This window comes from Myotis daubentonii, chromosome 18 (genome assembly GCF_963259705.1).
Source record: "Myotis daubentonii chromosome 18, mMyoDau2.1, whole genome shotgun sequence".
In the NCBI taxonomy this organism is placed as follows: domain Eukaryota; kingdom Metazoa; phylum Chordata; class Mammalia; order Chiroptera; family Vespertilionidae; genus Myotis; species Myotis daubentonii.
This window is the reverse complement of record NC_081857.1, coordinates 21932942-21960834: the sequence shown is the minus strand read 5'-3', so window position 1 is coordinate 21960834 and position 27893 is coordinate 21932942. Positions and strand designations below refer to the sequence as shown.

Genomic DNA, 27893 nt, shown 5'->3' with positions numbered 1-27893 from the left:
AACTTAAATCCCAAACTAGGTAAATACCCTCATTGACCTAGTTATATAACGTCATTATATTTACCATTTGATATTAATGGGTAAAGTTAGAAATAAAAGTGAACATCAATTCCAACTGTTTTACTAGCCTATTACTGATTGTTTCATGGACATATGAAGCACAATTGTTTTATTTTCTTAATGTATATGAAAATGCTTGGTATCCATTTATTAATTCACTCAACAAATGAGTAGGTATATTCCAGGTGTAGTTCTAGATACTTGGGTAAAATGGTGAACTAGACAGAATTCTACTTTTCATGGGGATTATAATTATAGCCTTGTGGGGTAGATAGATAATAAGTGCTATAATGTATTGGGTAGTAAGTGCTTTGAAGAAAAAGCAAGGTAACGAATAAGAGTAACAGGGTGTGAGAGTGTTTATTTTAGTTGAGGGGCATTTGAGCAGAGAATTTGAATGAAGCGAAGGAGAAAGCCTCGAGGACAGCTGTGGGAATGAGCTTGGCTTGCTCAAGAAACAGCAAAAGGCCAAAGTAACTAGAGTAGAGCAAGTGAGAGAATTGTAGTAGGAGGTTGAGGGCGCTGGAGGGAGAGGGTAGGTGGTGAGTGGCAGATCACGGAGGAGTTACTAGAAAATGATGAGGACTTAAAATAACATCCAATGTTGGAAGGATTTGGAGCAGGGGAGTGACTTGCTCTGACATCTTTAAAAAGGATTAGTCGGGTGTTACGTTAAAAAATTGTACAGAGGGGAGAAATTGAAGAGAGTCCAGTAGGAGGTTACTATAGTGAGAGGTGACAGTGGCTTAGACTGTGGTGAAGTGGTGTATATGGTGAGGAAAGATTAGAATTGGGTATATATTTTGAAGGCAGAGTAAATTGGACTTGCTGTTGGATTGGCTAAGGGAGATTAAAGAATCAAGGATCACTTCCTAGTGTTGTTGTTTTTTAAATCCGGGCAAAGATTCACTGTTAGTCCCATTAACTGAGATGGGGAAAGCAGTAAGAAGAATGGAATTGGAGGGAATATCAGTAATTCAGTTTTGATCATGTTATGTGATGCCTATGAGAGACATCTACTTGAAATAGGCCTTTGGATATGAGCCTGGAGCTCAGAGAAATGTGGGCTGGTATGTGGAGAAGGGAATTAAAGAGTTGGTGTGGAGGTATCAGATTAAGTGAACTGGTGGTGTTCAGAGGGTTAGATGCTGGAAATCAGAATTATGGACATGGAGCAGTTATTGGTGACAGGAAGTTCTAGGGCAGCCGTGGGCAAACTACGGCCCGCGGGCCAGATCTGGCCCGTTTGAAATGAATAAAACTAAAAAAAAAAAAAGACCGTACCCTTTTATGTAATGATGTTTACTTTGAATTTATATTAGTTCACACAAACACTCCATCCATGCTTTTGTTCCGGCCCTCCGGTCCAGTTTAAGAACCCATTGTGGCCCTCGAGTCAAAAAGTTTGCCCACCCCTGTTCTAGGGGAAGGTGTAACTGGGACATAGGAACAGCTTGTTGGAGAAAAGAAGAAGTTGAGATTGAAAGACAGGGTATTGGAAGGATCTGTGTACGTGGGTGATGAAGTGTGGAAGAATTAGTGAGAGGATGGGGAGTGAGTGAGGTGTTCACCTCAGTGAATGAGGGGAGTGATCAGGAAGACAGCACATACTTGCAACAGGAGAGGTATCAGTTGTGATAATCTGGCTGACCTGGGGAGGAGAAAGGGGACCTGGAGATGATAGGACACAAGGAGGATAACTCCCCTTCCAGGTGCTGTGTTAATGGGAGGGCAAGAAAACACTATGGTACACCTCACATAGGATCAGTGGTCCATCTTAGCACTTAGAAACCATGTAGCATTAACTACAGTTTGAATTTTTGACTTTTCAACAGCTCAAGTTGTTTGCCTAGCAACTGTCTAGATTGGTAAGGGATCATTCAGTTCTATTTTAGATGAGTGGTTCTCTCTTTCATCCCTCACCTGGGTGAATGCAGTGTCTGCTCACTGGCCCTTTGCTTGCACTCCTGATCTCATTGTGGTCTGCTCTCCATACAGAGGCCAAAATGATCCATCTGTCTGGAGAAGGAACAATTGAGCTGAGCATTACTATAATTTGCCTCCATTTTTTGCTGTAAACGCTATATACTGTTAGCTGACATGCATGGCAGGAGGAACTCGATTTAGACATCATCTCATACTTTTACCATCTACGTGATCGAAGGATTTGGTCAGAATTGAGGTTAGCCATTTTAAGTAATAGTTATCCTTCCTAACATCTGTATGTATGACAATAATAAAATGTTAATATTACCTTGAAAACCACATGATCTTTGAGCTGCACTTGAGGAAGTATGTGATTATGGCACTTTATTTACCCTCATCTAGTACATCATAAAGCAAACAAGTTGAATTTGAGAATGACATGGCTTAATGTTTGACTGTGTCATTTAGCATACAGGAGGTACGTGTGTAGATATCAGATTACTTAATTCTTTTCACTTGGTTGTTAATAAAATGTTGGCACTTTAGTGCATATTATCATACTTTTTTATGATGATAAACTGTAGTAGCATTTATATTAATTTTCTAGATGAAGAAACATATTGAGAGAGGTTGGAAGATTTACCCAAGCACGTAATGATAAAATGAAGCAAAGGTGTAAACTACCGTATTCTGATACCAAATCCTGTGTTTTTCCACTGTTACAGTTCTCACTTCCTGCTAATAGAGGAATTTGAGGCCAACGGCATTAGTATAGACTCTGATAAAAAGGTTTTGTTGTGAAGTTAGCATTTTCTTCTTTGGCTCACTTCTAAAATAAGTAGATGAAATTATGGCAGTGTGATGGTGTTTTAGCTTTTGATGTAAGACTTTGTTCTTTAGATGAGGATGATGGTTCCTAATTTCACGACAACGGTCTTTTTCTACAGGGTATCCAGGCTTAACTTTTTTTTTTTTTGGTCTATTAGACATCATTTATTTATCAAACTTTGTTTATTAAGTATTTCTTTCACCTCTTAATAAGTGCTTTTAATCAACATGAGAACTGATTTCTCACTGAGTTGATAGTGTCAGCTGAAAGCAAAGTGACATTGTTTTTGTTAGCCTGTATTGTTTATGTGACAAATGTATAATTTTTTTTTCATTATTGAAATATTTGAAGTAGTTTTTGCATACCTTTAAGAGTCCCAGGGGCCCTCCACCCCCCCAAATTAAGAGCAGTTGGAGATCTTATTTTGGAATAGGATGTGTAAAGGTGTTAACAGTAAAGATGATGCTTACTGGCTTCCTTCTAGCATATATTTTGCTCTTGATTCTCTTAGAGCATTGTATCCTTTTACTTAGGATAAGGGGTTGTGGTATAACTGATACATCCACTTTCTGTATAATGCATGCCTGCCATGCTCCAGGGACTCCCCACTAGATTTGGGGGGTTCAAAGAGTAAATACCATGTAATCCCTGTCTTGGAAGAGCTTACGCTAGTGTAAGAGGGAGACAGCATTGCTCTCTGAGCACAGTAGTAAGGTCTTAGTCACAGTGAGATGACTGGTGGTGGTCAAAGGAACCTTAGCAGAGGACACAGGTCTGGCGATTACAGGACAGGCTGTGGAATCCGGTAGTTCTGGTTTTGAATCCCAGTTCTGCTGTCAGAGAATCATATGATTTAGGGCAAATTAAATCACTTCCTTAACAATATTTTTCTCATCTGTAAAATGAAGATAATACCTACTTTCTAACTTTGTAAAGATTTGATAAGAAAATGGAAAGGACTCAGCAGCACATGGTAGGTGCATAATAGCTGCTCACTAAGTCAAAGCTGCAGTTGTTGTTACTACTGCTGTTCCTGCTGCTGCGTCTGGGACTCTTACCTTTAAGGGCGTGTAGGGTTAGCTAGATAGAGAAAGGCAGAGGAGAATGGGCTTTCTAGAGACAGGAAAGAGGGTAACAGAAGACATGGTGACCAAGGACATTTGAGGAATAAAGTAATAGTAACTACTTTAAAGATTATATTGAAATGAAAATACATCATACATGAATAGTAAAGCACATAAGCACTCACAAGTGGAGTCTGTTTTTAATCCACTTTATCCCCTGTGTAATTCCTTTTTTACACATTTGGGTTCTTTTCTCATTTCTCACTCTCTATGGTTTCCTTCCCTGATTTCTTTTCTACTTGATGTGTTACTTCAAGATGTGTTGGACATCTTTCAGAGTTTAGTGGTCTGTTCTCACCTCTCTGATCTTTTCTGTTGGAGAACTAGAAGCTCTTCCGGCTTCCTCTGTCACTGTGACACAGGTGACTTTCAGATGTGTCAGTTGCCCCGACGACCTCTTTCCTAGGTTCCTCTCAGTGAGATCTCATTGGCCTCCTAAAATTTCTACGTGACACATCCACCTACCTTTCCATAATAGTTTCATTTGTTCAGTTTCAGAAAATACTGGAAGGGGACTGATCTACATTTGTCAGATCTTTACTTTGGCAAGCAGTGATATTTAAGAAAATAATCAAACTCCCAGGTACTACATTTCATACAGAAAAGAACATTTTAACCTAAAAGTTTAGAAAGATGGTAATCTTAGAATTTAAAAATATGTAGCTTTAAAACTAATGTAGTGAGTACTTCATTATTTTTCTTTTTGCTTCAGATTAATGAAAATGTAATAGATAATAAACACTGCTTTGGAGTAAGCCTTATTATGTCTTGACATTGATCTGTCAAAATTTGACTTTGATCATATTTTCCAGTGCTTAAAATGGCTCACCACTGCCTAACAGAAAGAAAAAAAAAATCCTAATTTCTTAGGCCTTTACAATTTGATTCCAGCTCTCTTTTCTAGTCTGTCCTCTCGTCATATTTCTCTTTTATCAACTTTAAAAAAATTGAAATAGTGTTTTTTGGATTGGACCCGGATTCACATCTGACCCTGTCATTAGCTGTTTGGTCTCCACAGGTTACTGTAATGAGAAGGAGGAAAGCAGCCCTCGGCACCCAAGAGCTGCACGGGGCTGTCAGCTAGGCCTCGGTGATGCTGCTAGCTAGCCCGGCGCTTAGAGCTGGTTCTTGGTGTTCCGTCGAAAACAATTTCATTGACCGTCAGCATCAGAAAAGGCCGTTCTGTGACCATGATGGGTCAAGACAAAAAATGTCCATGCTATCATCATGTCTGAACACAAACAAAACATGGTCATTGTCCAAGTCACAACATTTCCAGCGTCCTCCTCCCCAGACAGACATCGGTTAGGGTTTCTGCTTTATCAGTTCCAGCTTTATCTTCCTTCCTTGGAGCCTTCCTATGGAGATGTGTTGAGAAACCCAGTCCTAGCATTGTCTCGGCTTTCTGACATCCCCAAGGAACAGTGACCCTCTGCTTCTTTGTACTCTCACCCAAAATCACCTAGCCAAGTTCCAAATCCTAAGTAAGTCAGTTCTAATACCCCCTTACTGAGTCACCCCACAGTTTCCCATGGTGTGTGTTCCTAACAAACCCAACTTGTGCAACTGGTGTGGGGGTGGAAGGTATTGACAGTAACTACTTTGAGCCTTATTTTTTTCTCATATGGAAACCAGGAGTAACACCATCTGTTTTGCAGAGTTATTATGAAGATTAGATGGGAAAATGGAAAGCACATATAGTCCTTGCACTTTGTAGATACTCAACAAAAGCTTGTTTCTTGTCCTCTTGTAAAGTGGTCTGCTGTGATCTCTTGAACAGGGCTCCTTGTTTTAACCCTTTCTTACCCATGAGTGCCCTGTTCTCCTCCTTCAAGACTACGTCCAGATACTTACTATTCTGTGAAACCGTTACATCTTTTAATGCTCTCTTCTGTCTCTGACCTTCAGATATTATTGTTTTCTCCATTGACTTGACTGTTCATCGTACTCTACCTTGCGGCATCTTTGTACTTACCTTTTATTATTGAATTCTTGATTTTTCATATGCTTATGCCTTGTTTGTTCAATTAAAATGTTCTTTAAGAATGAGGGCTTGGTTAAATAAGAGCCTTTGAAACCAGTCAGTTACTTTATAAGGACTAATTTCTTCACATTTGTTATAGTATCTTATACTCAGAAAATGCTTAAACATGATCAGAGTAAAACAGAAGGGAGAGTATATATCATTCTTTTACCTCTGAATATCGTGATATTGTGAAATTTGCCTAAACCAGATACTTGGTTCAAAACTTTTTGCATCTTTTTTCCTAGCTAACACAATGGTGGGCGAAGAGATGTCTCTAAGAAAAAGGCTGTCAAAGTCCAATGACGATCCTGAAGAAAAGGAAGACCAGGGAAGCTCTGCAAAGCAGGCCCCAGAGACACCTAGTAATGGTGAGGCTTTTAATTTTTTTTTTTTGAGGTGAATTAATGAAAGAGAGCAAATTCATGTTCTAGAACACCAAGCCATCTCTTTAGCTCTCTTTATTATACAAATGGATATGCTGACAGGCACTGCAAAGATGCAGAAGGGAAAACTATACTGAGAATGTAAAGAAACACCAATTTAATTGTCAGTCACAGCCACCTTAGGTACTAATGGTGACACGGCACATCTCATAGAGGTGAGTTTTATTGATGTAAATGGAGTTTGCAATGTATACTTTAATGTAGGATTTAAATTACATAGTGTTTCATGTAATGATAAATTAGGAAAACAAGCTCTTAATTAACTCACTGAATATTTTTTGGGTATCTACTATGTTTTAGACACCATTCATCCATTTATTCATTTCTTTTTTTTTTAATTGTTTTATTGCTTATATTGCTTAAAGTATTACAAAGGGTATTACATATGTCTCCTTTTTTCCCCCGCCCTTGACAATCCCCTGGCCTCCGCTACCCCCCAGTGTCTTATGTCCATTGGTTATGCTTATATGCATGCATATAAGTCCTTCCGTTGATCTCTTACCCCCTCCTTCTGCCTCCCTACTCTCCCCGGCCTTCCCCCTGTAGTTGGACAGTCTGTTCCAGGCAGCTCTGCCTCTGTATCTATTTTTGTTCATAAGTTTATAATGGTCTTTATTATCCATAAATGAGTGAGATCATGTGGTATTTTTCCTTCATTGACTGGCTTATTTCACTTAGCATAATGCTCTCCAGTTCCATCCATGCAATTGCAAATGGTAAGAGTTCCTCCTTTTTTTACAGCAGCATAGTATTCCATCGTGTAGATGTACCACAGTTTTCTAATCCATTCATCTACTGATGGGCACTTAGGCTGTTTCCAGATTCTAGCTATGGTGAATTGTGCTGCTTTGAACATATGGGTGCATATATCCTTTCTGATTGTTGTTTCTGGTTTCTTGGGATATATTCCTAGAAGTGGGATCACAGGATCAAATGGGAGTTCCATTTTTAGTTTTTTGAGGAAACTCCATACTGTCTTCCATAGTGGGTGCACCAGTCTGCATTCCCACCAGCAGTGCACAAGTGTTCCTTTTTCTCCACATCCTCTCCAGCACTTGTCGTTTGTTGATTTGTTGATGATAGCCAGTCTGACAGGTGTGAGATGGTACCTCATTGTTGTTTTAATTTGCATCTCTCGGATGATTAATGACTTTGAGCATGTTTTCATATGTCTCTTGGCTTTCTGAATGTCCTCTTTTGAAAGGTGTCTATTTAGGTCCTTTGCCCATTTTTTGATTGGATTGTTTATCTTCCTTTTGTTAAGTTGTATGAGTTCCCTATAAATTTTGGAGATTAGGCCCTTATCAGATATGACGTTGGTAAATATGTTTTCCCACGCAGTGGTCTTTCTTGTTGTTTTGTTGATGGTTTCTTTTGCTGTGCAGAAGCTTTTTATTTTGATGTAGTCCCATTTGTTCATTTTCTCTTTAGTTTCAAGTGCCCTAGGAGCTGTATCAGTGAAGAAATTGCTTCGGCATATGTCTGAGATTTTGTTGCCTTTGGATTCTTCTAGAATTTTTATGGTTTCCCGTCTTACATTTAAATTTAAGTCCTTTATCCATTTTGAGTTTATTTTTGTGTATGGTGTAAGTTGGTGGTCTAGTTTCATTTTCTTGCATGTATCTGTCCAATTTTCCCAACACTATTTACTGAAGAGACTATCTTGACTCCATTGTATGTTCTTGCCTCCTTTGTCAAATATTAATTGAGCATATTGGTTCAGTCTAATCATTTATTCATTTCTTCAGCCACCTAACCTACCAATGATTGGTGCCCTGCTAGGAGCTGAGGCTTACAGCAGTGATCAGTCGTCATGGAGCTCTGAGTTAAATGAATAAGAAACCCTCCCTCTGCAATTAACATAATTGGATTTTTATGAATAAGTGCTACTAATTACTCTTTTAATATAGTTGTAATGAGCCTGAAAGTAATAACCAGGATAACTAACCTAGTTCACTACCGGGCTATAAATCTTGGGAGAGATAGAGAGATTAGGAAGTTTTATTCTTATATCCAAGTCTGTTTAGCACATGCATACCAAGATAAGCATGACATAGTACTTGCTACGGTCAAGGTTTATACTTAAGATTGATAGCTCCAACTTATATGTCCTTTATTGCCGCAGGCTATTTATTTTTGCAATGACATTTGTATAGGTTTCATTTCAACATGGATTTGAAAGTTTGAGGCTTGTTTGGTTAACAAATAGAAGTGAAACTTTGAGACAAGTTGTCTGGCACCATGAACTTCTTAAATAAAGAAACATTCTTTTGCTTTTCTTACTTAAATTTAATTGTAAATAATAGCAGCTGGATCCCCAAAATGTTTCAGCTTACATTTGCATAATGAAGTGTATTGATTGCTGAACTCTTAGTTAGCTACTTACAAAATATTTATATTGCATATGGGCTAGTTTTAGTGTGATATAAAATGGGAAATTTGAGCTAACATTGGGTAGAAACACTCCCCTTTCATGATTTAGGGACTGGGTGATAATCCGTTTTGTTTGTCTTAGAGACAGAAAAATTACTTTTTATTGAAAATGTCTATCACCAGATACAATTTTCTCTTTATGTCCCAATTTAAAAATGTGTTTCAATTACTCTAATTCTACATATTTTCAGTACTCCTCATTGTTTAGTGTATTAAGTTTTAACTATTCCAAGTTTTAGATATTAAAAATTGAATTTTTAAGCTTACTAGTAAATTAAGTATGACCTCCTTCTTGGATTAATGTTAAGTAATGCTCATCTGAAAATAGATTGTGTTTCTCTAGTTATTTAAATATTTGGTCACTTTGGGGAATAAGCAGGTGGGTAAAATGTAGCCTTTGAGTTTTAAGGACTTAAAAGACACCATGCTACGCCAGACCGTGTTGCCCACCAACCAGGACCCAGAACATCTGCACCACCCGGTAGCTTATTAGAAACATCCCACCTCACATTTACTGAATAAAATTTCATTTTAATATTCTCAGGCGATTCATATGCAGGTTAAAGTTAGAGACATGCATCTTACTGGCAGAATATATATATATATATATATATATATATATATATATATATATATATATGTATATAAAATATCTGAACATAAAGAACATATTTTGTAACATATTTTATATGTCTTTCAGGCTTTTGTAACATATTTTGAAAATCCCTTGGCAAAAAAAGAAAAAAAACACACCCCAGTTATTTTGTAATCTTGCACCTTCATCCAATATATGCCTCTAATCATAAAACTGACCAGTCCACATAGAGCCTTTATCTACTGAATAGGTTGAGGGTACATTCCCTTCCTCCCCCCTTAGTATAAAGGCAAAAGCATGTTTGTTTTAGGAAAAGCAGATAAGGAAAAGTCCAAATGGTTGTGATTTTTTTCCTTGCATACATTCCTAGAAATTGTTTTTAGGTCAAAGGGGATGCATATTATAAGATTATTTTGGTAGAGATTGCCAGATTGTCCTCTGGAAATATTGCACTCACAGTGGCATTATGGGAGTACCTGTTGCTTCAAACTTTTTTCAATCGTTGATGATGTAACCTTTTGAGTAAATTATATGGTATTCTGAGAGATGAAAAATTTCACTAACTTGAAAAATGCTTTGTGCAATGAGAGGTAACATAGTTACCAGCAGAAATAAAGTTACTGAGCATTAATTAATACTTTTTATAGCTTTTAAGGTCAAAAGAAGGAGATTGAATGTTTTAGCTCATTACAGGAAGATTAGTCAAAAGAAATGGAAGATATTAGCTGATACTTTCTTTGACAGCTTTTTAAACTTTAAAAAAAAAGAATTATGCTAAAAAATCAGCCCATAAAGGTTTCACATTTTAAGAGGGCCTACAAAATATTGTCAGTGATTATTGTTTTCTGTGGTGAAATGTATTTGAGGCAAATTTGTCTTCTAGAGAGTTGCTAAAAAAATCATTTGGGGCCCTGGCTGGTTTGGCTCAGTGGATAGAGCGTCAGCCTGCGGACTCAAGGGTCCCAGGTTCGATTCCGGTCAGGGGCATGTACCTTGGTTGTGGGCACATCCCCAGTAGGGGGTGTGCAGGAGGCAGCTGATCGATGTTTCTCTCTCATCAATGTTTCGAACTCTCTATCCCTCTCCCTTCCTCTCTGTAAAAAATCAATAAAATATATATAAAAACAAACAAAAAAAACCCACAAAAGCTTCTTTAAAAAAAAAAATCATTTGGGTACAATTTTGCCCAGGCATAATGGGTACATTCAGTTTTAAATAATCGGGCATGAGGTACAATTTGACTATTTTGAAAGAAAGTCTATGATATGTTTTGCTTCTAATGAGATATTCTTCCCGATTTTATCTCCACGTGTTGCCAAGACCCGGGGCAGGAATATAATCATAAATTGTAACAATTTTCTAATGGGGAAAATATTAATATAGTTCACTTTATGACAGTTTTTAAAGGTGTAGTTGCGAGAAAAATGTATGGATAAAATGTTTGAGGAAAGAGCTTGTACTTTTTAATCTTTTCATTGTTTTATCAAGAACATTGTTGGCCCTGGCTGGGTAGATAACTCATTTGGTTAGAGTGTTGTCCTGATATGCCAAGGTTTGATCTCAGGTCAGGACACATAAAAGAAACAACCATTGAATGCATTAATAAGTGGAACAACAAATCAGTGTTCTCTCTCCTTAAAATCAATAGTAAAACAAAGAACATTCTGGAATCTAATTTTAATAACTTTATCAAAAGTTAAATCTTGGAATTCTAGGCACTTAGAATAAGAATTGGTCTTAGCTGTCATTTGATTATGCCCTTACATGCAACACATGCATCTGAGATTAAAGCCTGGTACTGCCTTCAGGTTAGTCTAGTGTCCTTAAGCACCTTTGATCTATGTGTGTATAAGGCAGTGTACCAAGTTTGCTAATAGTTCAGATAAATACGATACGAAAACAGAAAGCAGTCCTATGTTATAAATAGGAGTTAAGTAAATTATAGTAACTAAATGGAGTAGGAGACCAATAGGGTGAGGGTAGGTACCTTGCTTTAGAATGGAAGGAAGTCTCACAGAAGTAGAATTTGGCCTTTGAACAAGAGACTGGGAGAGAGCTTTCAGGCCAGAAGATAGGAGTTCGCAAAGGCATGGAGTTTAAGACAATATAGATTATGTGTATGGTGTTTTGTTTACTTTTAGAGAGGATTGCTGGGGGCAGGGGGAGTAGTACAGATGGATTTGTGTTTTGTTTTCATAGATAAAAAGACAAAATGGGAAAGGCCAGGAGGAAGTGAGAAGGTAGGGCTTGAAGTCTTAACTGAGTGTGTAGTCATGACTGACTGCCTACATAGTGGATGACTTATAGCCTGTCAGTGCTTAGATTTCCTCTTGCAGAACAAAGGAGGGCAAGTGTGAAAGCACTGTTTGCAATATGATATTAAGCAAAACATATCATAGGTTCATTAAGGTATTATTTTATCTTCTCCTTGATGGTGCTGCAGCTCTCTGTCCCAGATCCTTAGGTAGCTTTACAGTTCTCTGCTATATATATAATAAATCAACTAAGAATTAAAATCTACATGAGATCTTTTTGTTTGTTTGTTTTTTTACATGAAATCTTTTAATATTTCTACCAGACATTCTCTCTTTGGATTTAAAAATAGGATCATATGATGTTATAGTTTAGTGATACTAAGGCTAATTCTCTTACTGCATATACAGGGGTGGGCAAAAGTAGGTGTACAGTTATTTGTATGGAAAGAGACACACAAGTTATGATTATTGCAATAGTTTTATTAACTCTGTTTTGCATACTCACAACTATAAACCTACTTTTGCTCACCCCTGTGTGGATAACCCACACAGTTGATACAGGTGTGTGATAAAAGAAAAATAAACCAAAGTTAACTCTGATTGAGTAATATAGTTCCTGGATTTATTTTGATTACAGAATAGAAATCTGTTTTTAGCTTTGAAAAAGTTATAGGCCAATTGTGATTGGTATTTCCATTTATTGCTTTTGTAGATATTCACATTACCCTTTTAAAATCTCAATTTGTTGTCCTCATGCTAAATACTGGGGCTATTTTCTCTTCATAGTCCTTATTCAAGAAATGCAAGATATTTTGGTTTCATTAAAAAAAAATGCTGAAATATGCTTATAAATCTTTAAATTTAAAGTAATATATACTCATTTAAAAATGCAGGCATCATAGAAAGTCATTAAGTAATAATTCTCCTTAAGTAGTCATGTTTTGTTTCTTTCCCTACGTGTGGCATTGTGTTTAGAATATTTTCTGCAGTTTGCTTTTTCTAAACTTAGTAAGTCTTAGACATCTTTTTATTCAGGTTATGTATATAAGTGTTATTCTTTTAAAAGTATCTGTGTAGTATTTCTGTTGCACAAATGCTTGATAATTTATTTAACTTATTTTTATGGATGGGCATTTAAGTTATTTCCAGGGTTTCAGTATTATAATAGTGCTGTACAGAATATCCTTGAAACAGTATCATTGCTTACTTATGCTAGTGTACTTGTAGGATACATTCTTAAAAGTGAAATTGCTGAGTCAAAGAGTTTTTGCATTTAAAATTAAGATATTACTAAATTTACTTCTCAAAATGTTACACCAGTTTACATTCCCATCTATATTATTGCCCCATACTCTTGCCAATGTGTCTTCACCAATTTTTTTTTTAAACTTGCAATTTATGGGAGTAAAACACATAGCATAAATTTGTCCTCATAAATTATAAGTGAGGTAGAGGACTTTTAAAATATACTTACTGACTATATATTTCTTTCTTTAAAAGCTCTGGTCATGTCCTTTGCCCATTTTTGTTCCCTATCTGGTGGCTATTACTTTTCTTTTTTTTTAAAGAGCTCTTCTCTACTAAGGAAATTAATCCTCTGATTATTATGTACTGTGAATATTTTTTAGCTTGTTATATGTTTTTTGACTTTGCTTATGGTGTGCCTTGCCACATTTAGTTTTTATCAATCACATATTTTATTGCTTTTAGATTTCTTGTCATGTTATACATCATCTAAGATTATGAAAAAGGAAGACAAATTTTTTACTTAGGTTTTTCAGATTCAAATATTTGATCCATTTGAAATTTATTTTTAATAATAAGTGTTAGAGATCTCTAGTATAGTTTTTCAAAATGGCTAGCTAAGTTGTTTCAATGTCATCTATTAACTCTTCTTTTCTGTATGAATATTTGTATACTGATCCTGTTTCTAGTTCAGAATCCATTTTTTTTAATATATTTTATTTATTTTTTTACAGAGAAGAAGGGAGAGGGAATAGAGAGAAACATCGATGAGAGAGAAACATCGATCAGCTGCCTTCTGCACACCCTCTACTGGGGATGTGCCTGCAACCAAGGTACATGTCCTTGACGGGAATCGAACCTGGGACCCTTGAGTCCGCAGGCCGACACTCCATCCACTGAGCCAAACCGGTCAGGGCAGAATCCATTTCTTTATGGTCACACAGACATGTGATTAGTTGAGATTTTTAGAAGGTTTTTGAGGTCAGTGGAGCAATAAAAGGTGATAGACTAGAACCATTTTATCTCCCTTTTTTGTTTTAAAGATAGATAAATATCTTTCAAGGAATAGTTCTAAATCCAATAGTTCTTTATCTGGACATAAAAGTACCTTTCCATGTGACTCTTAGATTACTGATATCTCTGGAGGGCAAGGCGAGACTGGGATGACCTTCTAAGGCAGCAATTTTCAACATTTTTTCATACCACAGCACAAATTAAGTAATTACTAAAATTCTTGCAGCACACCAAAAATACATTTTTTGCTTATCTGACAAAAAATAGATATAATTTTTATTCTTTCACACTGGATGGTTACTGTTGTGTTGGCTTTTTATTTTTTTTAATTTGACAATTTAAGGGAAAAGAGGTCAGTACCTCTGACTAAATAGTCAAATATTGAATGTTTTAGAAATTCTTGCAGCATACTGGTTAAAAATCTCTGTTCTAAGGCATACTTATTGAGAGTTTTTAAGAAAATGATTAGGATTTTAAAATGAGTTTGAACTTCTAGGCAATAAAAACCTGTTAGTGCCTACGCACTAGCTAATTCTGTACTTGCTACAAGGAGACAAAGAATATGTTTGTTAAAATAACTGAAACGAAGAAGTGGTTATTAGTCACTGCTTAGTACTCTTTAGTCATCGTTAGGAATTCAGTCACTACAGGCCTTGATTGTTTTTATTTTTAACTTTTTTATGATGCACAATGCATGACTAGGGCACAGAGACCCCTAGTTTTACTTCTTTGCTCAGTTACTTACTGGCTATGTGACTTGTGGTCAAGTTTTTTCATTTCTTTGATTCTTAGTTTCTTCATTTTTTAAAATAGATATGAAACCAACTCTTTTGCTTTATCTACTGGGTTGTTATAAAGAATAAATGAGATGATGCGTGATAAATAGTTCATAAATGTTGGCATTTGTAGCAGGTTTAATGAGGATGAAGATTTAGAAATTTGGGCTCCATAGTAACCCCTGAAGGAGAAGAGTTGCAGAAATAGGTTGGGAATGAATAGCTAGTGAGAAAGTGAAGATGGGAAGTGTAAATCGCTTTGCTAGTGTGATCAGAGAATTGCACGGGTGGAATTTCTTTGTTGCTAGTGGGAATTTCCAGAGGCCCCCACGGGAGGATGAGATGTGGCAGAAAGCTTTATTTGTGTGGAGTTATAGCCCTCGGTTTCTAGAGTCCCAATTTCCTTGAGCCAGTCCTGGAAACGGTGCAGTGCAGCTGGGGACCCAGCAGAGCTGAAAGCAAAGCCATTCTATGATTTCTTCAAGAATTATTCAAAAAAATTTTAACGAGAGCTTATTTTATATTATTTTATATATATATATATATATATATATATATATATATATATATATATATATATATATATATTTGATTTCAGAGAGGCAGGGAGAGAGAGATAGAAACACCAATGTTGAGAAAGAGAATCATTGATTAGCTGCTTCCTGCATGCCCCACACTGGGGATCGAGCCTGCAACCCCAGCATGTGTCCTGACCGGGAATCAAACTGTGACGTACTGGTTCATAGGTCCATGCTCAATCACTGAGCCATGCCAGCTGGGTAATACTTATGTGTTTTTGATTATGGCCATTCTAGTGCATAGGAAGTGAAATTTCACTGTGGTTTTGATTTGCATTTCCCTGATGACCAGTGATGTTGAACATCTTTTCAAGTTGTATTGACCATTTCTATATCTTTCTTGGAAAAGGGTCTGATCAGATACATTGCCTATATTTAAATTGGATTATTTGTCTTTATATTTGAGTTGTAAGGATTCTTTATATATTATGGCTGCAAGATCCTGATTATATTTTCAAGTCCGCCCCCCCCACCCCCATTTTGTGGCTTTTTATTTTCTTGATAGTGTCCTGTCTTTTGCAGCAAAAAAATATATGTTTTTTTAAAGATATTAAAGTCCAATTTATCTATTTTTTAATGTTGCTTGTGCATTTTATTAGTCACAGTTGCAGGATCCACTCAGAGAATCTAATTTCCCATGCTGTCAGAATTGTATCTTATTGCATTATATGATTAATATATAGTTGTAATTACTGTGTATACATATAGTAGTTTTGGTTTTTCTACTTAGCATTTTTATATATAAATTTCCTTCTGTTTATATTACTCATGCTTCATTTTCAAGAGCTGTCATGTTTTGTGGTAGTACTGTAGTTTATTTACTTAGTCATCCTTTCTGTTTGTTTGGTTTTCAACTTCATGATTTAAATAGTGCTGGTAAAAAGAAAAAATTGTGCTGGTATCCATCAACTTAAAAGCTACTTTTTTTTCCTTAGGCCGGGTTGACATAAAAGAGTTAATTGCAAAGAAGAAACAGTTGACAGCAGAGGCAGAGGTAAGTAACTCCCTCTTCCAGAAACAAAAATGTAGAGTGTGCCCTGGCTGGTTTGCTCAGTGGATAGAGTGTCAGCCTGCCGGCTGAAGGGTCCTAGGTTCGATTCCTGTCAAGGGCATATGCCCAGGTTATGGGCTTGATCCCCAGTAGGGGGCCTGCAGGAGGCAGCCAGTCAATGATTCTCTCTCATCATTGATGTTTCTATCTCACTCTCACTCTTCCTTTCTCTCTGAAAAAAAAAAAAAGAGTGTTAGGGTAAAGAGTTTTGTTTAGTAAATTTTTAATGATAAAGTCTTTAAAGAATTATTTATCTTTCTTACCAGTTAGCATTGTCTGTCCTTCTGTGGAGCAGGAGCATAAGGTCTGCTACCTTGTCATTCTATATAAGAACCAGGTTGCTCTTTTCTATCCCATCCGTCACTGTCATTTTTCTGACTTTGACCAGCAAAACTTGGTTTTAGTGAAGCATGTTAAAGTTGAATTTCTATATGACTATCTGTGTAGGTATTTTGTGAAAGTAGCAAGGTTCATAGAAATCACAGGCTTCCAGTAAATGATCCATCTGAATCCAGAAGCAGATTCCCTGTTAGGGATGTAGGGAAAATATCAATTCAAAAACAACCAAGTGGAGCCATTTCAAGCTGGGCAAGCAGTCTGTAAATCAGAATTGAGCGGTTCCCTCAGGGAATTCTGGAGGACAAAGAACAGTTTTAAAAAATACTGTGTGTGCATGAATGTAAGTTGACTTCAAGGCAGCCTCCCCTTTTTCTGAGATTACTTTAAGAATTTATTGGCCAACATGAATATCTGAATATCCAATGCTATAGATGAAATAGCCCTGTTCTTATCTATTAATTTAGTTACATGTGCATGCATGTACATATGCACTTATTTAGAATAACAAATTTAGAAATTTTTATTTTTTAGCATCATATTTATATGGGGTTCTTGGACCCAGTTCTAACATGGGAGTGTAGGTTCCCTCCACGCTAACAAGCACTTCTTGGGTGCCAGTAAGGGTGTCTCAAGAATTCAACTAAATTCTGATACTGTCTACCTGGAGATAAAAATCAAATTCTGCAGGTAAAGGACTCAGTTCCACAAGACTGCCCTCCCTTCCAGATGCTGGAAGCAAGCTCAGGTTACTTGTGCTTCTGACATCTGGCTGTGGATTGGAAGTTCCAAACCTCCCCTGCAACTCAGAATGCCAGTCTCAAGTCCAGGTTGTCTCCTGTACTTCTGACCCACTGACTATAAATCAGAGGTTCCCTGGGTCTGATAAATTTGCTAGAATGAGGGACAGAACGCAGGAAAACCGGTTTACTACTAGATTACCAATTCATTAAAAAGATAGGAATCAACAGCCAGATGAAGAGATACGGGGCGAGGTCCTGAACAAAGGAATATCTGTCCTTAGGGTGCTCGGGCCTGGCAGGTGGAAGCAGTCTGATTCCCTAGCATGTAGGGCTCACAAGCTGGCTTCCTGAGTTTTTATGGAGGTAGTGATGGGACTGAAAGTTCCAAACCTCTAATCACAGGGTTGGTTCTTGTGGCAACCCAGTTGTCACTCATCTTTATTGGACAATTTTCCCCTAATCTCTAAAGTGAGACTATTGTACTAGCTGTCTCTGAGGTCCCCTTTAGCAGTAACATTCTGTGTCATAATTGTGTAGCTAACTTAAACTTCAGCTCCTAATTCACTGTTTCCTGTTGTAAAGGGAATGGGTAGTCTGTAGATCTTATTGGGCAGCTCTTCCAGCTCCACAGAACTAGAGTTGTTAGATAAAATACGGTCTGCCTAATGAAATTTGAATTTCAGGTAAACAGCAAGTAGTTTTCGAGTCATCATGCAGTGTTCGAGACAGACTGGAAAGGTTATTTGCTGTTTATCAAATTGATATGGGTGTTCCTATATTTGTAGTTGCTAAAACTGGCAACCTACAAAAATCCTGAAAATTTATATATAGACATAGAGGAGCTCATAGTAAGGAAAGCAGTGAAGAAGATTGTCAAATACAGAGCTTTTTAGTCTGAAGGGAAGAGGAATGAAAGAGATTATGACATTAGTGGGTTGAAACTAGTGGGTTCAACTGATTGAATCTCTGAAGACCACTTCTAGGTCTAAATACTTTTATAAAAAAATTAAGTACTTAATTTAAAAAAATATGGTGCTATTGGGATTATGCAACATTGTGTAACCCTGAGCCACGACCTTGTGAAATCCTGAGAATTGTGTTGTAACAAAACTTAAAAGACCTTGGAACAGTTCAAGGGAAATTCAAATGATTTAAGTCCCAACCAACTTATGTTAATAGATGAATTATTTGTTTTAACATTGTGTTATTTCCTTTTGGTTGCAAATAACAGAAAATTACTTTGGCTTAAATTTAAGCATATTTGATATTAATGTATCTTGTAGAATCCTGGGAGAAGTTGGACATCCAGGTTTTGGGAAGGGAAATGATTTTAAGGATTTTTAATTGAGATATTCCTGAATTTTTCAGTTAATGAGATTTCCAGTCACTCTCTCCAAGCTCAGAGTTTCAGATTTATGAGAGAATTGGATTTTGGCGAGAAGGGCAGGACCCATATAGTACAGCTCTGGCCTGGACCCTGGATGACTGTTCTCACGTTGAGCACAGGTTCCAGAGAAAAGTGAATATGTTGAGAAGGGTAAGGGAAGTGTCTTTACTATCAATATTTGTAGAACTTTTATTAATGTACACAATTTCATAGAGGAAATGTTAGCATAATATGAAAATTGAATGAATGAAAAATTACTTCCTCTTTCTACTTCTTAAAAATATATATTTGTTGCAACATATTTCATTTGCTTCTTATATAGCATTTCAAGTACTATTGTTTTTCACATCGTTACCTCATGCGATTGCCCAACCACTAAAAGAGCAAACTGTAATGAGTAAGACGCAGATGTCATGCCTGCAGATGAGACTTCCCTTCATGGTTTGTCACTTGTTCAAAGAACGTCTTCTAAAAAGAGGTTTTTGGATAGTGCCAGTCTATTTCTCTTATGAAAAAATTGATTTTAGAGGGTGGGGGAAAGAGAGAAACATCAATGGGAGAGAGAAATATCAATTGGTTGTCTCCTGTACATACCTCAACCAGGGATCAAACCCACAATCTAGGTGTGTGACCTGACCAGGAATCGAACCCACAACCTTTTTGGTGTACAGGGTGATGCTCCAAGGAACTGAGCCACCCAGCCAGGGCCAGAGTATACATTTTTACTGTGTATTTCTTTCTCTCAACTTACTTAAAAAAAATTTTTTTTATGCCTCTGTGCCTTTGAAAGGGTTATTTTTATCCATAAATGCCCCTGTTTTTTTCTCTTTTTAAGATTTATTCCAAAATAACCTCTGTTTAGACCCCTTTTAGGATAGTTATCTTTCTAAAATGCAAGTCTGAACATGTGTATAACCGTATGCTTAAAACATTGGTTTCCAGTTGCCCTTGGGATGCATTGAAAATTCTTAAAAAGGCTTAAGTGACCTAGTCCCTACCAGCCGTGGGCAAACTACGGCCCGCGGGGCCGCATCCGGCCTGTTTGAAATGAATAAAACTAAAAAAAAAAAACCGTACCCTTTTATGTAATGATGTTTACTTTGAATTTATATTAGTTCACACAAACACTCCATCCATGCTTTTGTTCCGGCCCTCCGGTCCAGTTTAAGAACCCATTGTGGCCCTCGAGTCAAAAAGTTTGCCCACCCCTGCCCTAGACCCTGTTTGTCTGTGTTCATCTCTGGTCACTCGTGCGTCTGTGCCTTCACTGTATGTTCCAACCAGAAGTTCTTTGCCTCGAAGTGGTTGTTCCCCATTCTTAGAATCTTAAGTTGTGCACTTCAGCTGCTTATTTAAAAAAATGAGGTTTCTTTGAGCTCTAAAATACAGTGATTCTATTTAATAAATTACCTGTGCACCTGCTTTTCTAGTTTCTAGTTAACTGCCTATCTTCCATTGTTCTTCTGTCCATCTGTTGTCATGATGAGACAGTCCATGGGTTGGGTGAAATTAATATTAGTAGAGATGAGATTGGGGAGAAAAGCAAAGTAGAAAGCCTGTTACTTTCAGCTTCCTTTCCAGGTTACTGATATTAGACATTACTTAGACTTACTGTGATCACATTCTCGAGTTCTAATTGAAGCCACTTCCATGCTACTGGAAGGCTCAGAAGAAGGCAGAGTGGAGCGTTTCTTCTACCGTGTTTTTCTGTATCCCCTCTTTATTCTCACCAGCACTGTATTTGAGAGGTGAAAGGAGGAGGCTAAAGAAATTTAATGGTGTCTCGGAAGCATTCTTTCTTGTCTCCCACTAGCAGCAGCTTCTATCAACTGTAGTTCCTCAGAGAAGGAAGGCATTGAAATGTGGTGGATTTAAATAGCTACCTTTTAATAGTAATAGCCCGAAATGACAGAATTGGCTTACCTGAAGTTTTTATTGTGCATTGTTTTGTTTCTGTCTTAAGAGGCTAGCTCTGACTGAGTGGGAAGGGGTTGGAGCTATACATACCTACAGAGTGATAACTATGTCAGGTACTGTGCTGTGCGCTTTTGCATGTTATTTTTGTTTTGGGCTTTTTAAAAAGCTCACACAACAGTTTAGCATTTTAGATGGCATTTATCTCAGTTTTGCTCAGAAAAGTGAAATAACCTGCCTGAGGTCACAAAACAAGTGGTAGAGGTAGAATTTGAACGAAGGTCTCCCTGGCTGAAAGCTCATACCTTTTTTACTACTTTATTATTAGCTCTAAAGACATCTTTTGCTTTACTAGCTCAAGTATAGATTTATGTGCTACTCACATATAAATTTTATTTCAGGAATAAAAGACATGAATTAATATTAAAATAGGAACTTTTTTAGCTCAGCATACCCAAGCAGTGTTCTGATAAGTCAGAGGTTGGAGTCAGAGTTTCTGAAAGTTACAAGGAGACCTAACACTTGTTTCCACCTTCTACTAGCCCTCATGCTATTGAGATGCCTGTGATTTTGATATTTATTTCTTATTTGGTTCTCCTACCCCGCTGAAGTGTTCTTTGTGGCATTCACTACACCATTAACAATTTATGTCTTCGTTGATATAGACAGTGAGCTGTGTAAGAGCAGGCTGTGTGTATCTTGTTCACCACCATAGGTGCTGAATAATAGAAGTAGTCCTTGTTATCCAAATCTGTTTGGTCCCTGACTTCAGATAGTGAGTTGGGATATCCAGGGATACCCTTATTCATCAGATGACTGTAAAAGAAGAAAAGGTGGGAGTTCTAGAGTATGAGGGGAAAGGGAAGGAATAGGAGGAAAGAGAAAAGAAAAGGGTACAATTGACAAGAAGGATGAGGATAAGCAGAGTGCTGTAGGTTTTCTTACTACGTGACTTGAAGTTTCATGTGCTTTGAAATGTATGGTAAAGGCTTATTTGTGGGCAGTTAGTAAATAAGGCACAAGACCTTGTGCCATAAGGAGCTGACTACTCTATTCAACTTGAGTTGGGTGGAATAGGATCTGATTTTAGCAGTTTGTACTGACACTTACAGAACATTCATTATGGTGTGTTTTTTTTCTTCATGCTATGGTCTACTTAACCCAATACTTAAAATGGGAAAAGAGACTGGTTCCAAAGTATGAGGAAGCCTGCTGAAAGAAATAGCTTGCCTTTCTCAAGATTCCAGCTCCTTTTTTACTGTTGAGTAAAATATCAGTGGGCTGATTGATATGAATAAAGGGTAAAGCTGAGTAAATATCAATAGACAGATTGATGTGAGTCAGGGGTAAAGTGTTAAGACCTTACATGGTTTAGACCTCCTTCTACCCTCCCCCCTTCTCTCCTGACCTCACTTCTTATCACTCTTTTGCTTAAGTACTGCTTCTTGCTATTTATGGAACATGCCAAGGGTGTTCCTGCTTCAGGGCTTTTTATATTTAAAAAAAAACACACCAACAGAAACAGTAGCCCTAGCCAGTTTGGCTCAGTGGATAGAGCATCAGCCTTCGGACTGAAGAGTCCCAGGTTCGATTCTGGTCAAGGTCACATGCCCAGGCTGTGTGCTCGATCCCCAGTAGCGGGTGTGCAGGAGGCAGCCGATCAATGATTCTCTCTCATCATTGATATTTCTTTCTCTCTCTCCCTCTTCCTTCCTCTCTGAAATCAATAAATAGATTGTTGCTTTTTAAAAAGAAAGGAAGGAAAAGGGGAGGGAGGGAAGAGGGGGGAGAGTGGGAGAGGGGGAGAGTATTCTGCCTAGTACTTTTCCACAGATACCGACTAACTTCTGCCCTTTAAACTTTCAAGTCTTCTCATATGTTATCTAATCTTTAGGCTTTCCCTGATTTCTCTATGAAAAACAAGACCCCACCACCATCACCCCTCTGCTTTATTTCTTTGCATCACACCGTCTGGCATACTATATGTTCTGTAATTTCCATGAGCACAGGGACTAGATTTTGTTTATTGTTGTATATCTCCAGAGCCCAGAACAGTACCCAGTACCCAGAACTTAGTGGAATGAATGATTTCTTTCCCTTTTAGTGTATTTCTACATGGGACATTTTTGTAGTTGGAAAAAAAAATCCCCTCTATTTGTTAACCGGTCCAATTCTAGAAATTAAATGAGAAAAGAACTTTTTTTCTTAATGTCATTTTGGTGGGAGGGGGCATTGCTTCTTTTTGGTCAGGGAAACATCCTATTGAAAAATTTCAAATGAAGATGGACGTTTAATTGAAATGGAACAAGCAAAAGGAGCAAATAAAGTACTTATTAGATAACCTTAATATGGGAAAATAATTTTATAAAAACTATTTTTTCTTCCAGGGAACATACTTTTATATTTTGCCCTTAAAATCAGCCTACATCATTCATATTTTCTGTTTTGGCTTATACTTTCCTATTTCTCTGCTTTTTATCACACTGTCTTCTGCCACTTTTCACTTAAAATTAAGTCCTATTGCTTCATCAAGGTTCCAGCTTAAAAAGACATTTCTAATCGTCTCATCCTTGTTTCTTTGTTTGCTGGACTATATATTCTTTGAGTCTTCATTGATGGTTATATTGCTCTGGCCACACTCTTCTGTGTACTGTACTTCCCATCTCCATCAGCTGTCTTGTGAAAGGTGACATCTTAGTGTAGTCTCACTACTTGGGCCCCACAAGGTATTTGGGAACGGTGGGAGACAGTTTAAAAAGCCTTCATATGTAGTTCCATTGGTACACTGATATCTTTACTTTTTAAAAAAGTATATATTTTTTATTTCGGAGAGGAAGGGAGAGGGAGAGATAGAAACATCAATGATGAGAGAGAATCGTTGATTGGCTGCCTCCTGCACGCCCCCTACTGGGGATCGAGCCCGAAACCCAGGCATGTGTCCTGACCAGGGATCAAACTGTGACCTCCTGGTTTATAGGTTGATGCTCAGCCACTGAGAGACACTGGCCGGACATCTTTACTTTACTTTTATAAAGGATATGGTCAAACTCTAGAACCTGGAAAATGCTACTTCAGATATTTTAGGTTTAGTCTAAATAATTTAATTAAAGGAAAGAGTGTTTTTTAAATTGAAGAATTAGAAAAATAACACTTTGTTTACTTTTATGTAGATGGGTCCTGCCAGTTTAAAAATACTGATATTTATAATTTGAGCATTCACAGTAGGTGACCTATTATAATCTGAAGAAATATTTGTTTGTTTCATACTTTTCAAAAACTGGATGTTAAAAGTAGTCTGGACCAAAATGTGTAACAATCTTACATTACAAAAATATGTGTTAGGGTTAGGTAAACATATAATTATGGAGTTAGGAATAAATATTGTCATATAAATGTCTGTAATGTACAGAAGTGACATAATCTAAAATATAAATAGCAGGTACTTGCATGTAGGGGTTGCTTGAGAAGAAAGGGGACTTAAAATTTTATAATGCTGATCTTTATTGTTGTTTTCAAGATAAAAATTTGAAGTCAAACCTCAGAAGGAAGGTAGGGGAGGGTGGAGGTAAGGGGGAGAGATCAACCAATGGATACAGACACCAGAGGGGTGAGGGCATGAGTGGGGAGGTAGGGGGGCAATGAGGGGATAAGGACACATATGTAATACCTTAATCAATGTCATTTTTATCACTTCTGTTATTTTGTTTTTATTATTTATAGTTCATTTAGTAGAAGATTATCTTGATTTATGCTTAAAATGGTATAAATTTTTTTAAAGACATGAATTATGTTTGTTTGTTTGTTTTAAATATATTTTATTGATTTTTTTTACAGAGAGGAAGGGAGAGAGAAAGAGAATCAGAAACATCGATGAGAGAGAAACATCGATCAGCCGCCTCCTGCACATCTCCTACTGGGGATGTGCCCGCAACCCAGGTACATGCCCTTGACCGGAATCGAACCTGGGACCTTTCAGTCCGCAGGCCGACGCTCTATCCACTGAGCCAAACCGGTTTCGGCAGTGTGTTTGGTGTTTTTTTTTTGTTTTTGTTTTTTTTTTTGTAGCCATTTCTGAAACTACAGGTCAGCTATAGAAATAATTTTTCTGCTTTTATTCCTATGAAGTCACTTAAAATGGATTTCTTTGATCCAGCTCTGTTTAAGAGAACACTTTAGAAAAATGTTAGTATCCCATAAGCATGTGTTCTAATGTTTTCCTTTATTTGTTTTAAAATTCTAGGAATTGAAGCCATATTTTATGAAGGAAGTTGGCACTCACTTTGATGATTTTGTGACCAATCTCATTGAAAAGTCAGTCTCATTAGACAGTGGTGGGTGTGCGCTCACATCCTTTTCTGTTCTTGGAGCGAACAACCATAGAGCTAAGTAAGTATGAGTATTACATTCTTTTAATGCAGACATCTGCTCTAGTGTAGCTCAGCGGTTACAATGTGGACTGTGGTAAAAATGCCTGGATGCACACCTGTGTTGCCCTGGGCGTATTATTATTATTATTTTTTTTTAATTAAATCTTTATTGTTCAGATTATTACATTTGTTCCCTTTTTTTCCCCCCCATAACTCCCCTCCTCCCAGTTCCCACCCCACCCTCCGCCCTCACTCCCCACCCACTGTCCTCATCCATAGGTGCACGATTTTTGTCCAGTCTCTTCCCACATCTCCCACACCCCTTTCCCCCCCAAGAATAGTCAGTCCATTCCCTTTCTATGTCCCTGATTCTATTATAATCAACAGTTCATTCTTTTCCTCAGATTATTTATTCACTTGATTCTTAGATTCACTTGTTGATAGATGCATATTTGTTGTTCATAATTTGTATCTTTACCTTTTTCTTCCTCTTCCTCTTCTTAAAGGATACCTTTCAGCATTTCATATAATCCTGGTTTGGTGGTGATGAACTCCTTTAGCTTTTCCTTATCTGTGAAGCTCTTTATCTGACCTTCAATTCTGAATGATAGCTTTGCTGGATAAAGTAATCTTGGTTGTAGGTTCTTGGTATTCATCACTTTGAATATTTCTTGCCACTCCCTTCTGGCCTGCAAAGTTTCTGTTGAGAAATCAGCTGACAGTCGTATGGGTATTCCCTTGTAGGTAACTGAGTTTCTTTCTCTTGCTGTTTTTAAGATTCTCTCTTTATCTTTTGCTCTTGGCATTTTAATGATGATGTGTCTTGGTGTGGTCCTCTTTGGATTCCTTTTGTTTGGGGTTCTCCGCGCTTCTTGGACCTGTAAGTCTATTTCTTTCACCAGGTGGGGGAAGTTTTCTGTCATTATTTCTTCAAATAGGTTTTGAATATCTTGCTCTCTCTCATCTTCTGGCACCCCTATAATTCTGATGTTGGTACGCTTGAAGCTGTCCCAGAGGCTCCTTACACTATCCTCGCATTTCTGGATTCTTTTTTCATTTTGCTTTTCTGGTTGGATGTTTTTTGCTTCCTCGCATTTCAAATCATTGACTTGATTCTTGCGCTCCTCTGGTCTGCTGTCGGGCGTCTGTATAATATTCGTTATTTCAGTCCGTGTGTGCTTAATTTCTAGTTGGTTCCCCAATATAAGATCGAGGGTCTTATTAGTTTTCGTGTAGATCTCATTAAGTTTATCGGCAGCTTCTAAACAGTTCTTGAGAGACCTTAAAAGTGTGGTTCTGAACTCTATTTCTTCCATTGACAATTTTGTCCTGTTTCTTTGTCTCCGCATTTTGTTATGCTTCCTTGGTGCACCCCCTAGTGGTCTTTGTTTGCAGTCTTATAGATAAATCTTGATTGTTGTAGCTAATTCCAGGGAGGGTTTGACCTCCAGGCCAAGTGGCTATGAGAATCAGCTGTGTCAGCAGTGAGAGAACTTCTGTCCTCTAGGGAGGTGCTAATCTAGCCTTTGCCTGAGGCTATCCGGCAAATGCCTCTGTGCAGGGCGTGGGCAGGGCGGGTCGCACAGGATCAACAGGGTGGGCCAGAGAGAGCAGTTATGGCGGCTCTCAGTCCTGTCCCCAGGGGCTCTGTCTCTCTGAGTCCCAGCACCCGCTGCAAAGCTCGGAGAGAAAGCTGCACTCGCTCTGACCGAAGCCAGACAGTCCCGCTTCTCCCGTTTGAGTCTGGGTCCCTAAAGACTCGCCCGGATCTGGAGCTCAGAGTCTGCGACTCCCTCCCGATTGAAAACAACAACCGCGCCCTCCGCCGCCAGCCCACTCCGCGCACTCCGCACCTCAGAATTTGACTTCAGCACTGCGCCTCCTCTGAGTGTCCGTATGCGTTTCTCTTTCCTCCTAGTTGTAGGACTTCCACTCAGCCAGCGTTCCTGTGGTTCTGGGTGATGTCCCTTCCGTGTTTTAGTTTCACTTTTGAAGTAGTTGTTCAAAGCAGCAAACTCCGGCGTTAACCTATGCCGCCATCTTGGTTCTCCTTGGGCGTATTATTTAACCACTGGAAGGGTGGGTTCTTTCATCTTAAGTGGCTTATAACAAATGTGCATCCTTCATTTAAGACTATACTGACACTGACACTTGAGTGCTTTCCATTTAAACCAAACACTGACCCTGTGGGTAGGTAGTGTAATTATCTGCTTCGTACAGATTAGGAAACCAGCACAGAGCGAGCAGTTAATTGTCCGGGATTCCGCAGTGGGGATTTGAACCCAGAGTCCATGCTCTTCGCCCCATCGTTCCACTGCCTCTGTCTCGTATTCTCTGCGATGCTTGTTATAAAGTACAGTGCATTGGTATCTATTTTCTGACCTGTCGGTCATCCAGAGCATGGAGGGAAGGCTCTCAAAGGCCAGTGTGTGCCAATTTGCCATTCTGTGCTTTCCTTGGTTTTTCCTCTGTGGTCTCTGTCAGGCCCTCCTTTTCTGAAGGACAGGTTGAACCGGGAATAGTCAGCGGAAGTGCCGGCGGTACTGCAGAAAGCCCTAGAGCAGGTGATCATGCTAGATGTTAACAGATTTTAATAACTGGGGCAGCCTTTAAGATGAGGAGGCTGTTGGGGATTGTCGGGTTACTTTGACATTACAGAGGACATCGTAGATAACAGTGCATCTTCGAGAACAGACCAGTAACAATAGTGAACTGGAGTAAGGATGGCTGGGGGCCTGTCTGTGACCTTAGGGATGTTTAGGAGAAGGAAGAGTGGTGGTCTGTGTGGTGT

The 27893-nt window shown here is 38.0% G+C and overlaps 1 protein-coding gene across 3 annotated transcripts in view; it reads left to right on the top strand.

Annotated features, from left to right (window-relative positions):
* Positions 1-27893, top strand: part of SOAT1 (sterol O-acyltransferase 1) — a 47810-nt gene that overhangs the window by 6443 nt on the left and 13474 nt on the right. Inside the window, exons 1-4 of one of the 3 annotated variants that reach the window (XM_059674768.1) lie at positions 2222-2242; positions 6211-6333; positions 16240-16298; positions 24976-25121. In XM_059674768.1, coding sequence (XP_059530751.1) covers positions 6219-6333; positions 16240-16298; positions 24976-25121 — 320 coding nt within the window. In that variant the 5' untranslated portion in view covers positions 2222-2242; positions 6211-6218. Of the gene's footprint in view, positions 1-2221; positions 2243-5296; positions 5424-6210; positions 6334-16239; positions 16299-24975; positions 25122-27893 lie in introns of those variants that run through there. The other 2 variants (XM_059674767.1, XM_059674766.1) reach the window with 2 other exon arrangements.